The 14,351-nt window shown below is 48.9% G+C and overlaps 1 protein-coding gene across 3 annotated transcripts in view; it reads right to left on the minus strand.

Moving 5' to 3' along the window:
* ADAM12 (ADAM metallopeptidase domain 12) overlaps positions 1-14,351 on the minus strand; it is a 323,192-nt gene that overhangs the window by 111,942 nt on the left and 196,899 nt on the right. For all 3 annotated transcript variants that reach the window (XR_012077674.1, XR_012077673.1, XM_072972099.1), the window contains exon 4: positions 7,922-8,000. Coding sequence is in view for 1 of the 3 variants with exons in the window: in XM_072972099.1 (XP_072828200.1) it covers positions 7,922-8,000 (79 nt within the window). In the remaining 2 variants the exon portion in view is untranslated. The remainder of the gene's footprint in view (positions 1-7,921; positions 8,001-14,351) is intronic.

Consider the following 14,351-nt stretch of genomic DNA (forward strand, 5'->3'; position numbering starts at 1 on the left):
CCTTGTGATTAAAAAGGATCTCTAGCAGACAAATTCTGTTAAGGAGTAGGCTGGGCGAAAATTAGTTTCCATGCGCTTTTCCTTGGGAACTTCCTAGGGCCTCCCCCGCAATGTGCAACTTGACAAATTGTCTCGATGCAGCATTTGAGTCACACCATGTTCTAGCTGGAGGGAAGCTTCAGGCCATCCAAGGCCAACCTTCCCTAAACAGATGTGAAAACTGAGGCCCTGACTCGTTAAATAATTGTCTGAGGTCCCCGGGTGGGCTCATGGCAGGACAGGGACTGAAATCCAACCCCTCAGCCCCCGGCCGGGCAGTTTCCGTCTGTATCTTGTTGCCTTGAACATGCGCTTCATCACATCACTTGGGGAATCCTGGGAAACTCAAGTCATTTCCAAACTCAGAAAGATCTGCAGGTGGGAGGGGTGTGAGAGTGAGTGTGTGTGTCCGTGTGTCTGTGTGTCAGTGTGGAAGTATGTGGACCTGGGTGTGTGAGTGTGTATGGGTGTGCTCGCTGACCGGCATTTCAGCACGCCTGCGGCCCAGCCTTTGCTCCCTCCTACGGAACATCTGGCCCCCCCACCACATATTTGCTTGAGACTGAAACAAGGCGTCAGTGCATTCAAGCAAAGTAAAAAGTGACTTTTCAGCCCCCTGTGTTTCTGTGACTGGGCGACATTACACTTTTCCCTGAGAGGGTGCAAGGCGGATTGTCGAGAAGTCAGCCGCCACACCCACGCTCCCAGCTCTAACGAGAACCGTGTCTGCTTAAGCAACTGGACAGGACCGGCCTCAGGGGCCATTCGCGTGACTTGGCTGGGCGGGAATTCTGCAGGAGAGAACACAGCTTGCGAAACTGTGGTCATGACCTTGGGGGGCCTCCCTGCACGCGGGGCCTGGACACAGCAAGCCTGCACTTGTGAGAGTGTGGGCCCATCCGGAGCTGGGAGTCTGGGGGTTTAAGACTCAGTCTCTGTTTTTAATTCATAAAATGGGATTGACACTGACTGTCCAGGGTTTCAGGGACCAAATCGATCTGTGAAAGGTAAGGCGCTGTCACAGACCTGGGATATGAAAACGTGCACTTTAACCCATCCCGCGGTAAGTGCGGCGTTCTGCCTGCCGCGTCCCTCTGCGCTGGCCTCAGCTTCTTTTGCTGAACGAATGAGCGAACACGTGTGAGAGAAGCTGATCTCTTAGAGACCAGGCAGTGTGGTTTTCTTACACTCCCACACGAGTTCCTAACTCCCAGATCCAAATCGTCCTGGCTGTCGTGTGGGACCTGGTGTGGATCCTGGGACCGGAGCAGGGAAGGAGGAGGGCGCGGCGGGAGCTGGGTCAGAGCTGCTGGGACCAGTCCCCACCTCGTGAAGACACACCGGCCCTAAGAGCCCAGTTCCCTGCCCAGCTCATCACCCCCTTCCTGCCAGCAGCTCCCTCTCTCATCCTATTACCACGATACATGATGGACTTCAGAAGGAACGGATGGTCCAGGGTGGTTAAGAAACGTAGTGACTCGATGGTCAAAGCAGAGCAGCGGCCACAGCGGGCTCGCTTTTCTAGAGGCCTGACTGTGCGCCAGGTGTGGCGTCTGTTTCGTGTCCGAGTTCCCGGCTGGTTCAGGGCTCGGGCTGGGATTTACACCTGGGCAGCCTGCCTCCCCGGGTTGTGGTCCCACCCTCCGCACACTGCTTCCGGACAGGAGGCGGTCTCGGAGCCTCCGCTTTCTGGACAACTTTAGAGCAGGAAAGTCACCAAGCCTGGGGTTCCTCTGGGAACTCAATGCAGATTTCATGTGGATTTGGGTCCTCCCTTGTTTGTTTGGTTCCTAAAGCGTCTTGGTCACGGGCATGTTGTGTCATCTGTGGTCAGAGGGTATGTTCCTTGAGGATGGGGACCATGTCCTCCCCTCTTCTGCACACTGCCATGGGGCACGGGGCCTTACTGATCTCAGTTCCACGGGGCTCCAGAGACATGCATTCAGCAAATTCCCAGAGGGCCTTTGGGCCTGCCTTCTCTCCGTATCCCAGGACTGCAGCTCAGCAGAGCATCCTCTGCCCTCCCCTAGAAGCACCTGCTGGGTGTCTCTCTCTGCAAATGAAGGCCAGTCCATTCTCAGATCCACCTCACTACAGCTCTCTAGACTGAGTCCATAACACAGGCACCCGGGCCAGGGACATTCCACACACACACTCTGGTGTTTTGCTTGCATCATAGTGGTTAAGAGCTTAGATTCCAGATTCAGACTATGTGAGTCTGAATCCTTATTAGCTGGGGGACTTGTCTAGTTATCCAACCCTGCTACGTCTCAGGTTTCCTCATCTGGGTATTAAAATAGCAGAAATGGATTTACAGTGAGGATCAAACCACAAGATGTATGCGAAGCCCTTTGCACAATGCCTGGCGTATTGTTGGTGCTTACTTGATGATAGATGGGGCACTGGACACACATTTGTTGTTGAATGAGTGCATGAATGAATGAATGTGGGCATGGAAAGGTGAGGTATGTCACCACCGTGGAATGGGAATACGGTCTCAGAACTCTGGACTCGGTTGAGGAGGCATCGAGGAAGCTACTGACGATTTGGGAGGATCGAAATACAAATGCAACAGGGGATGGCATAAAGAGAAAGATATTCTAGAAGGATCACGGAGGCAGGAGTGGTGGCTGGATAAAACGTATTGGCGAGATGAGAAGTCAGAAGAAAATGTCAGGTGGCTACAATGTCTTCCGGTTGAGAAGAAGGGAGGGCTGAGCTGCAGTAGCAGAATTGTGAGTGGATGGGGAAGGGGTGTGAGACGGCTGTGAAGCGGGGAATCAACACGGGCCACGGTGAGGACCTGGGGGACTGGGTGCCTCAGTCAGTGAGAGATCGGAGCTGCCTTTGAGAGCGATGCAATTAGATGTGGGCAGAGTGACAGGGATGGCAGGGAAATTAAGTCCATTTTAAATCATTTTTAAAGAATTTGATGGCAGACCTAGCTCACACCTGGAACACTCAGGAGATGTGAATGACCTCTGACTTCCCTCCTGCTTCCATCTTTTCACACTTTCCAGATGCTCTCTGGTTGAGATGGGGCATGGCCCTAACATCCATTTGCCCTGATGTGTTCAGTCCAAGGCAGCTGTAGAAGATTCTACTTCTTTTTGATGGGAAAACTTTGCCACGGAAATGAACGGGACGTCACTCAAACAATACTTTTGATCAAAATACAGAATTTCACACCTATCTGATGGTTCGGCCTCAGTTAACACTGCTGGTCTCCTTTAGATGGCTATTATACCAAATGTTTTCATCAATTTTTCCAACAAGAAACACACACAACAAATGTCGCCCTCCTGGGTGTTGCTCGGGTGTAGAACGTCAGACCTTTCTCCTTCTCCCCATCACGTGCCACTGGCCTCACAGCCTTCTCCTCTCACCTGAGCTTGAGGCTCTTCCACAAGAGCCAACTGCTCCATCTTGCTGGGTCTCCCCTCTTTCATGCTGCAGCCAATGGGGTCTTTCAAATCCTATCCCTAGTCATGACACCCCCTTGGCTGAGAACTTTTAATGGCTTCCCCATACTCTTCCATGACAACCAAATTGTCACCTTGGCCTCCAAGTCCTACATACCCTGGCCCCTGTCAAGTTATAAACCCTTCCCCACTTCCAAGTAAAGCTTGGACTCAGCCTGCAATGTCCTTCCCCTCCCCATCCCCGGCTCATGCCACCTCCACCTTCAGATCCTGGTTCACACATTCCTTCCTCCACGAAGCCTTCCACGGTCCCTTAGAGCAGATTAGGCCCTTCAGTGTACTTGGCACAGATTTTAATTAAGTCTGTAATTCCTGGAATAACGCCAGTCTCCTCCCTCCAGGCCCCACGTGGGCCCCTGTCTGTTTGTGATGTCCGCTGTATTCTCAGTGGCAGTCACAGGGCCCGGCGCTGTGGAGGTGCTCAGTTAACACGCATGCAACAGAACGATGTTCTTGAGGAGGGGAGGGAACAGCTCAGTGGTGGAGTGTGTGCTTAGCATGCACAAGGTCCTGGGTTCAATCCCCAGTACCTCCATTAAAATAAATAAATAAATGAATGAACTTAATCCTGCCTGATTCCCCCCGCCCCCACCCAAAGAAGGACGCTCTTGGATCAAAGCACAGACAATATTCAGGAGACTTTCTGGAGGACCATTGTGGCCATTCCCAGAGTTGTCTTTTGGGGTGTAAATAGCATAAATGTCATGTGTTTTATCTCCCACAGGCCTTATTAGAAGAGACAGTATAAAACAACATCTTCCCTTAGATGTGGCCAGCAAAGGATAAAGCCATAAATATGTCATCCTGTCAGGAAGATCGAGAGATAAAAGGGAGCAGTTCCAAAATTAGAAGCAGCCACTAGTCTGCTGGTCAACCAGCTCACACCGACTATTGAGAGACTACATTGAAAAAAGAAAGACAAGATAGCCAGAAAGTGGTTCCTGTTTTATGCATAATTTTAAATTTAGGGAAATTCACTGTGTGCTGACTTTCAGGGAAAAGGGGATGAGTCAGCACGTTTCTTTTTGTCTCCCAGCCCGATTCAATAGCAACTAAACCCCCAAAGCCGTGTGTGTGTCTCCTCACCACGAAAGACAATACGAGGCCTTCACAGGCCCTCAGCTCCCCTTAACGGGCCCCTGCTGGGACGACTGGCTGCCCAGCTCTGCGGGTTGCCTTTAGTGCACAAGACTGTTCACGCCTCATCTTTACAGTCACACGACTGACAGCTCAGAATGGCGCTAAAGGAATGGGGGAAGGTAGCCACCAGATTACAAGAAACGTCATTGTTTTTCTAATTATAAAAGCAGTGTATGTGGTTGGCTCCGAAGGTTTAGGGGTGTCAATAACCTAGCCTCCAGCTGCTTCACCTGAAGAGAGACTCAAAGAGTCCAATGAAGATCAAAACATACTATCAGTTTAACTACCTCCAAAGAAAGGGTTCCTGGTATATCCCATTAGAGGGTTCAACTTAGGTCAGGGCAGAGGGGAGCCTCCCTGCAATTTCCAACCTTCATCTCCCCTCATCTCCCCGCCCTGCTCTTGTGAGCCACGCCCTGGGACCCATCTTGGGGAGGCTGGGGCCGCAGAAGACTGCTCCTTGGAATACTCCCAGAGGGGCGGGCAAGGCTCAGCCACCGCTGACTGAGGGAAGACAGCAAGGCTAGCCTGGCAGCCTCTCCAAAGCAGGGACTCTACCCGCTCCCCAATTAGCTGGGACCAGAGGTTACAGGGCCTGCCCCCTCCTGCCCTCATCTCCCTGAGAAGATGCTTCCACGGGGAGGAGTGAGGGAGTGAGCAGAGGGTGAAGCAGATGCTTGCCCGTCTATACCATCACCTCGTGGACAGAGGAGCAGGAAGGGAACTGTAACGCCCCTCCTCCCACCCACACAGTAATCCTAGAAAACGGAGTCTCCCACCAGACAGAGACAACTACCATGAACCTTCCAGCTCCCCTCCATCCGGGCTGCTGTCTAAGATGCCCGGATTTACAGCCTTCAGCCTTCACAATCCAAGCCCCACACACACCCAGCAGCTGTTAGACCCTCACTCATCTAGCCCTCTATTTCTTCTTCTTTCTTATTGCATTTTTCTTCCCAACTGAGAAAAAAGGACCAAAAAAAAAAAAAAGCCTAAGAAAAGGAAATTAGTCAGAGAGATTGAACCAGAAAACATGAAGCTGTTAAAATATCTTGGAAAGCTTATCTTCCATCCTCTAGAGAGTCCGTAATAGACAAGGACCATCCACTACCATCTAGACGTGCAGGACTCGAGCCTACAGTCAAGTATTTCTAGGAAGTCTTTTTTTTCTGTTCCTATTTGGGATGACCATTTACACTGTGAGGAGAGCTTTATTGCTAAGTCTAAAAGCACATTTTAAATGAGATCCTTCTAGGAGATAAACAGAGAAAAAAAGTAGAAAGTTAGGTGAAGTCAGGGCACCAATTCCTTGCATCTGAGATGGAGCCTCGGGTCTTCCTTTTTTTGAAGACTTCCATCCTTCTCCTGTACCCTGGCTCGTATATCAGACTGTCCACTGAACACCTTTACTTGGCTGTCCCAGTACAAACTCAATAGGGACAAACTTGTATCCTTGTCCCCTCTGCCTTCTCAAACCAACAACTGATCCTTCACGATGCCACCAATAAACCAACTTCCTGTTTGGATGGCCTAAACAGAAGAGGGGCACTGTTGGTGCCGCTTTAGTTTTTTTTTTTTTCTGCCTGTATTTTCACTCTGGAATTTCTATTAGGCCTTTTCTGTGCTCTTTAAAATAGTTGACATTTTTCTCTGCTTTTTCTATTACCTAGTGTTCCTGGAGGTGCTAACTCTCTCGCTTCCCTTGTCACTTACACTGGCTTTTTTTTTTTTAATTGTGTGTTTTGTAATTTTGATTTTGGGCTCATCTTTGATAATCTTCTTCTTCTTCTTCGTTTTTGATACGGGAATAACATGTAAGCTGGGCTGCGGAAACACCCCTGTGGAAGTGCTTGGGGTTGGCTCCAGCTTGGGCCCAGCGGACCCAGGGTTGTTGATCTGGGACCAGTTTTGAGGTCAATATATTGACTGGGAATTCCACTTCCATGCTGGTATTAGAAATCTGGACACCAGTCCACCCCATGCCAAACAAACACTTGGTGAGTCTAGCTGGGGTTTCACTTGCTCCATTATTTCTGAAATCTTTCTTCAATCCAGGACGCATGGAGGCAATTCTCTCTGTTGCCCCTTCTCTGGACTGGAGTTTTTCTTGTCCGTTTTTCACAGAGGAACCACCTCTTTGGGGGCCCAGCTTTTTAGGGATCCCCAATTGCAGATGTTCATTTCTCCTATCTCAATCCCCAAGCACCGGGTCCTCTCTCTGGGTCCGGAATAGCCCACTGGGGTCCCATGACCTCAGTGCACCAACCTGCTGCTCTGAGCTTATATCTCCAATTTGTTTCTACCTCCTGGGGATTTCTGTGACTTTCTTGAGCTTGGCCAGGCATTAACAAAAATTCTTCTCTGCTTATTTTTCACCCTCAAGCTTTCTTTGGGCTGGGAGATCTGCATCGATTCACTCCACCATACTGCTGGCAGTCTGAAGGTAACAGTTTGTAAGTGCCAAGCATGTGATAAAGAAAAGTGTTGGTCTAATGCAGAGAGGGGAGAAATTACTGCAGACCAAAATGGCTACTTGACAACACTTCAATTATAAACGTACAGCCTTTCTTTAAGTTCATTCTTTTTAAAGCAAATACCTGTAGCTCTTTAAAACAAGTAACTGCCCTAGTCCTCAGAGGGCAGCAGCTCCCTCTGAGTGTCCATATTGCACATGTGCACAGCTGAGCACAGTAAGCATTTGTTGAAGGAACAAGTAAAATTAGCACCTTGTCTGAGTTACATATAAAATTCAGATACTACAGAAGCTGACTAAGAGGTGATCAATGTCACATCAGAGTAACAACCATGATATAGAATGATACTGACATGGTGGATACATTTAAAATAGGAAAGTTAAGCAGTGTCCATTTTCCTTTGAATTTCTTTAAGGAACCTCCCAGTTCAGTGCAGCAGAGTTCAGCCCAGGGACGACCGCTTGCCGAGCCATCTCTGACTTTGGCGTGGTTTGCCAGGAGGGATTCGCCCAACTTAGTTTCCCAGAGTCACTGGCAGGTGGTTTCAAAGCCAGCCTGCAATAAAGCCGTAACTTTAAGGACTGTCCTGGCATATACCTGGCCATGGCCAAGTTTTTCCGGTGTTACAATGACAGATATGCCCAAAGAGTAGGTGATGCCCAAGATCCTTTTGGGGTCTAAGTGAAGAATCTGGGCATGTGACTTTGCTTAGGATAAAACGGCTACCGAGGTTAAGCACAGATCTGACAGCACAGCATCACGGTGGTCCAGGCACGCAGGGCTTACTGTGTAATTGCGAATGAGGGAGACGTCAGTGCCATCTTGCAGGTAGTGGGTTTCCGTGAAACTGCTAGCAATGAGACCTCTGCGGAAAAAGAAAAACAACACAGATGAGCATAGAATCTCACTGATACGCTGCTCGTGAATGTCTAGGCTGCAGCATCGCAGGGATCTGACTCCCTCCTTACTTTACAGGTGACCCCGTGAGGCTCCCGTAGGGCCACTAACCTCTTCAGGTTACCCAGCGAGATCAGAAGGAGACTCAGGCAGGCGAGATTCAGATGCATGCACTTTGCACAGTGGCCCCCACAGTACACTCCTTTCCCACTCCCTCCCACCTCATTCCTCCAACACACGCAGGTGTGTTTACACACGCGCACATGCACCCTTCTATGAGTAGCACACACAGATTTCTGAGTTGGGAGAACCATATTTCTGGAAGTTACCAGGCTCTGCCATCTAGAGTTAGCAGCGAAGCTACCTGATTCCAATAATAGGCTACTATTCTACACCTTGTCTCTGCTTATTCTCCTGCAGGTGAGGGAACCAGCTCTCAATAATAAAGTGTCAAAGAAGAGTTTTGAACAATGATTAAATGTTAACAGCAGTGGTGGAGGAGGGGAGGAAAATGATTTTGGACACAATAAAATACTGAATTTCAAAGATTAACTAATAGTGGAGCAAAACCTCTATTCATCCGACCTAAAATTACATGCAATCTCCTAGGTCTTCACTGATAGGAGCAAAGCCTGAGTTCATTTAGGTTTTAAGCTGTTTTGTGATTTCTTTTGTAATATGCATATTTTATTCTTTTTACCATCATGGCAACAGGGGTTTCCTATGTACTTACTATGTGCTGGGTGATACACTGGCTGCTGGCATATAAAGACAAATAAGGATACTGCCTGGTGAGGTGACAGACAACACCTAACACAGTGAGGGGATGGCTGTCACTGACGCAGGAAGAGAGCCTTACTGGGTGAGCGATGCACAGTAGGTGGAGTGCAGCAAAAAGGGAAGGCTTTACGGAGGATGGGGTAGGCCTCGGCCAGGCAATGGAGGGCTGGGGGGAGGAGGGAATTCCAGGCAGAGGGTGGCAAAGCCCGGAGACCTAAGAGTCTGGAATCTGGGGAGCCAGGCTGGTGGGAGACAGGGAAGGGCTCTAAACATCTCTAGATTTTATCTTTTAGGGCAATAATGAGTTGAGAGTTATTTTAAATACTAGACTTTGCAGGACGGGCAGTGTGTATTGATAATGCTGTCTGCCCCTCTGCCCAGGGAATGCATTTCACACCACTGGGTTCTGCAGGGGTCACTCTACCCCCAGGCCCAACATAAACATGGGACCCAAGCTAACCAATCACCCATCTTCCCTGCAGCATGCTAGGAGCTGGGGCTTCTAGACAAGAGGCCTTTCCTCTTTGTTCTCAAAGCTTCATGGATGTGCACACAGGGCTGCCTTCAGCCTGGTCCCTGGCTGCAGGAGGACACTGCCCGGGGCAGTCACAGCCATCACTTGTTGTGACGAAGGACAGAAAGGGAAGATCTTCCAGGTGCCCCGGGAGTCCACTTCCCCTCTTCCCGTCCTCAAGGAACCCCTATCTGTTGCTTCAGCTGGTTTGAGTTGGGCTTTGCAACCAGAGTCCTGATAAAAATGGACAGGAAGAAACTGAAGTGGGGATGCTACAAATGTACCAGATGAGAAACAATTTCCCTACCAGACCCCCTCCCAGCTAAGCCCAGGACTGAGAATCCTCTCCCTGTTTCATATGGGTTTTGATATATTTAGGACATGCCTGGTTTAAATCAGTTAGGCCCATACAGCAGGTCTGAGCTGTGCTCTACTTAACAACGAGTGTTCAGGAAGAAGGTGCCAAAAATATAGAACAAAGACAGTCTCTCACGCTCGCTGACAAAGCGCACAGACTCTTCCGCGCCCCTTTCCCTCCGCTCAGAAGGAGATCAATCTTGCGGGGGGAGGTTTACACCCTGCTGCCTTTTGGTCTCAAATTCCCATCTTCTAAGCGTCCGTCCTCTGAGTTGTCACAGGACCCCCGGGGCAGGCTCCCTGCCAGCAGCCCCGCCTGGAGGGGCAGGAATAGCAGAAGGACAGCGGGCGGGGGAGGTGGGAGAGGCCACTGAGGCTGAGATGAGTTTGGAGAAGGAGTTGGTGGTCGTCCTTCACACAACAGAGAGTTCCGGGTGGGAGGCTGGTGACCTTGGCAGGGGCAGCTCTGGGGGTGGACCAAGGAGGCGAGGACAGGGAAATTCAATGAAACTGAAGGGAAGCAAAGAGATGGGGCGTGAAGAGGGGTCATATAAAGGGACACGCTGGAGAAATGGGCGCAGAGAGAGGCAGGGGGCAGAGCTGCAGACCAGCAGGTGGAAGATGCTCAGAGCATAGATGACAGGGAGGAGGACCAGGAGCATCACCTGCGTGGGACGGGACCCATAATGGCTTAGCGGTCTTGGTGAGGGAAGGGGCTTGGTCAGTTTCAAGATCGCGGAGAAAGGAGAAAAAAAAATTTAATATAATCTAAGTTATATTATTTTTATTGCTTAGATTCTCTACTGTTCAATAGTCATTTTGTTTTACTTATCTCCTATTTTATTAATAATCCAGGAATTCCATTCCTAACAATGCTGGATCCTCATTTTGGACATGACGTATATGAATACCTAACACCAAGAGGAGTAACACATCCAGGAATCTGTAGAACAAAGAGAGAGAATTTCAAGGCTTTCCACCTGAAAACTAGTTTAGATGGATGTCCAAGAAGATGACTCCCTTCACGGGTGAGAAATGGGGGAAATCCATCAGGGGAGCCAGGGATTGGAGAAAATGAGCTTTCGGTGGACGACAGTCGGAAAACACGTAGACAAGAGGAATGGGGAGGGGGGCGGTCAGCAGCCGTAAAATGAATGATAAGGTTTTAAAACGTGACTTAGTACAGTAGTAGCAAAACCCATGAATATTTCTGCTGAAAAAACCCACTGCTTCTCAATGTGACAATGTCACTCATCCACAACTACGGTCGCCGTCATACTTAGAACTCTAGAGGTCGGAAGTACAGTCCCATGTCCCCTTGCACGAAAAACGGTGACATGGGGGCTCCTGAGGCCGGCCCAAGGTGTCCCCCTAAGCTAAGACACTGAATGACACCCCTTTTTGAGTTTTTCTCAAAGAAAAGAAACCTGACTTACAGCTCAGATGCATTAATACCACTGAGTATCACATCCTCTCAGATGGTGCGGGGGGAGGGCGCTCCGTGAGGACGGATGCTCAGCAATGAGACCCCAGAAAATCCAGAGCCTTCTCGAGCCTCAGTGTCCCGTGAGGGGCTCGGGTAAGAGACGGATGGAAGCCGATGGCATGGCCCCCGCGGCCCCTGGCCAACACTACCCCGAGGGGTCGGGAACTGGGGGCCTGTGGTCCGCACACTCTGTAACAGAACCCCTCCCCTCTCTGCTCCCATTTCGTCTCAGTGCCAGATGGTCCCCTCCACGTTTCCCTCAGGTTGTGAAGATCCTCGGACAGAGACCGAGTGTCCCGGTCCCACTCTGGGGTCCTGCCACTGCCCCACTTAAAACCCTTGAATGACTTCCCATCCCCCTTGGAATGAGGTCCCAATGTATCCCACGGTCTCCCAGGTGCTCTCAACCTCACCGTCCCAACACCTACTTCCCCTGTGTCTCACTTTCCCGCACCCAACACACCATGCCTTCTGGCTCCTCCTAGAACAGTCCACACCCTCTCCCACTTAGGGTTTTTGCATTTGTTCGGCCTTGGGCCTGTAACACTCCCCTCAAGGCTTTTCACGGGGCTGGCTCCTTTCCATCCTTCAAGTATTAGTTTAAACACCCCCACCACCGTTCCCTGCATCATAGAACCCCTTTGGTTTCCTGTTTTGTTTAATCATCAGTTTATTTGCTTGTCTGTATCCCATCAAGAATTTCAGCTACAAGAAGGCTTTTTGCTCAATGTGGTCCCACCTCCAGCCAAAGCACCATGCTAAGTAAGCCCTTTATATTTATCTTTAGTTTCTGGTTCTGTGGGTTAGATACTGGTTATCCCAGTTTAAACAAGGAGGAGAGACAGGGAGGTTGTTAATGGACCTGCTCAAGGTCATGCTGCATCTGCTAGCATCCAGCTGTTTTTGCTTCAGAGCTTCCACTTTTCACCACCATGTGGCGCTGTCTTTATAAGCTGGTCAAGAGCCAACTACTGAGTGCCTGCTGGGGGCACCGTGCCAAGTGCTGGGTGAGGACCCATCGCGCGGAATCACGGATGGATGTATGAGGGATGGAAGTGCGAACAGTTGGATTTGAGGAGAATGCGGCAGGCACATTCCCTTCTTGTCTTGGGCTATCCCCTCCCAACCCCAGTAACTTCATATCCTCCTTAGGTGCCGTGACCTGCCAAGGAGCCGTGAATGTAACTGAGAAGACACTCAGTGGAAGCTTTCTGAGACACGCGTCAAATTTAAAAGGGGCCAGAAGTCAAAGGTCCCTTGAGGAAGCGGAGGCAGGTGGGTGGACAGTGGCTACGTTGGAAATGTGACAGCAATAAACCCATTCCCTTTAGATTTCCCCAAGGAGAAAAATCCAATTAGATGGATTCTCTATGTCAGCAAATGGAGACAGAGGGTGAATGCATAATTTCATGAGAACATCCTTTTTCTCTGCTTATTAGATTAGCTGGTCTAACGAGGCATTCTGTTCCTCTCTGCACCAGAAAAGAAAACGCCAGGGATGGATTTTGCTGTTTTCCATTCGTTTTGCTGTTACAAGTGGCACCTCAATAGTCTCTCACTTAACCAACATTTACTGTGCTGGACATTGGGAATAAGATCCCAAGAGCTCACTACCTGGTGGAGCACAGCCTCAAAGAGTGACCAGGGCCCCATGATAGAGACACAGCCAGAGCACCGGGGGAGTTGAAGGAAAGGCTTCCAACCCAGAGGGCAGAATTCAGAACTTCAGTTGTCAACTGAGACAGGAAATTCCTGAAGGAGAAGGATAGGATGGATTCAGCCTTGGCCGCACTGAGTGCCTGGTGCCCGAGGACGGTCCCTTGGATCTGTCCAGCAAGCAGTTGACTCTACGAATCCAAGGCTTAGGAAGGGGCTTGGAGAGATAGACGGAGACACTCAGACAGCACACACTTGCTTTATGTGAGAGCAAGTAAAACCTCGTCCTTTCCAGTTGAGTATTGTATTTTCTGACTTCAGAGTCTTTGGGTGGATGGGGCTGAAAATGATCATTTGGAATTTACATGAACACATTATGACGTAGATAACAATCTTCCTTATAAAATTTGCTGCCCTTCTGAAACGATTTCAGTACTCAAATAAAAAAGTTACCCCCCAAGTTGCTTTTTCTAGATCAACATTGAAATGACGCTGCCCTAATTTTACCATCATGTAATTTATATTGTTTAAATGAGGTGGATTTCACCAAAATGATGTATTTTATTCCCCAAAGCATTAGGAAAGCAGGAAGAAACATCTGCTCACTTTGACCCCTGGGAGCCAGCCATCCTCTAGCTCCCTCCACCCTAGGAGTGAGTTAACTCTTTTCTTGTGTTCTGCCTGGATTCCGTTGCAGGATTTTCCCTGTTCTATTTCATTTTTTGATTCACTTGTCTTCTCCCACACTAGGTAAACCTAAGGGGCAAAAACTGCCTCCCAAAGCTTAGTACAAAGCCTGGCACACAGTAAGTACTTAATAAACGGATGTCACCAACAGAATCATTACTACCAAAAAGCAACCCAATTTGGATACAATGTGTTCAAACTAATTGGATCAATTAAAAAATAAAAGAAACACGGTTCCAAATTACTGTTACTGATCGTGAAGTGGGGATGTGGAGTGGGGAGTATTACATTCACTCCCTTGTTATTTCCAGAGTTCCAAATGCTGTCAGGTTAGCAAGACCAACCCTGCCAAGCTGACATCAATTTTAGAACCGTTTAAAGAAGAGACACAAGGAAAGGAAAACTGAGCGATGGGCATCAATTACTTAGAATATGAAAATTTCATTGATGACTTGTCATCTTTTTCCTATTATTTTCTTTGAAGACCATGCGTATGGTTTGAGGGTTTAATTCTGTGCAGCATATTCATGCAAAAGCGACGTAAGACAGCTCTTGTTTGTCAATTAACACCAGAAGGCACTTCAGATACTCTTCGCAATTAAATCGTACCAACGCTGCAGGCTTCAGTGATCTTCCTAGTGAAACCCACTTGGTATTCAAAGGATCCAACCCAGTTTTCTGCTGAAGATTTACTCCACCACAAGTTATTATTCCACAAATTACAAAATCACTCATATATAAATTTGGGTAATGGTTTTCTTTTATGAGAATTTGGAAATACAGCTACAAATACTTTCCTATGAGGGATAAACTGCTTGAAGCATTAACAAAATGCAGTG

Source organism: Vicugna pacos, chromosome 11, assembly GCF_048564905.1.
Source record: "Vicugna pacos chromosome 11, VicPac4, whole genome shotgun sequence".
NCBI classification, from domain to species: Eukaryota; Metazoa; Chordata; class Mammalia; order Artiodactyla; family Camelidae; genus Vicugna; species Vicugna pacos.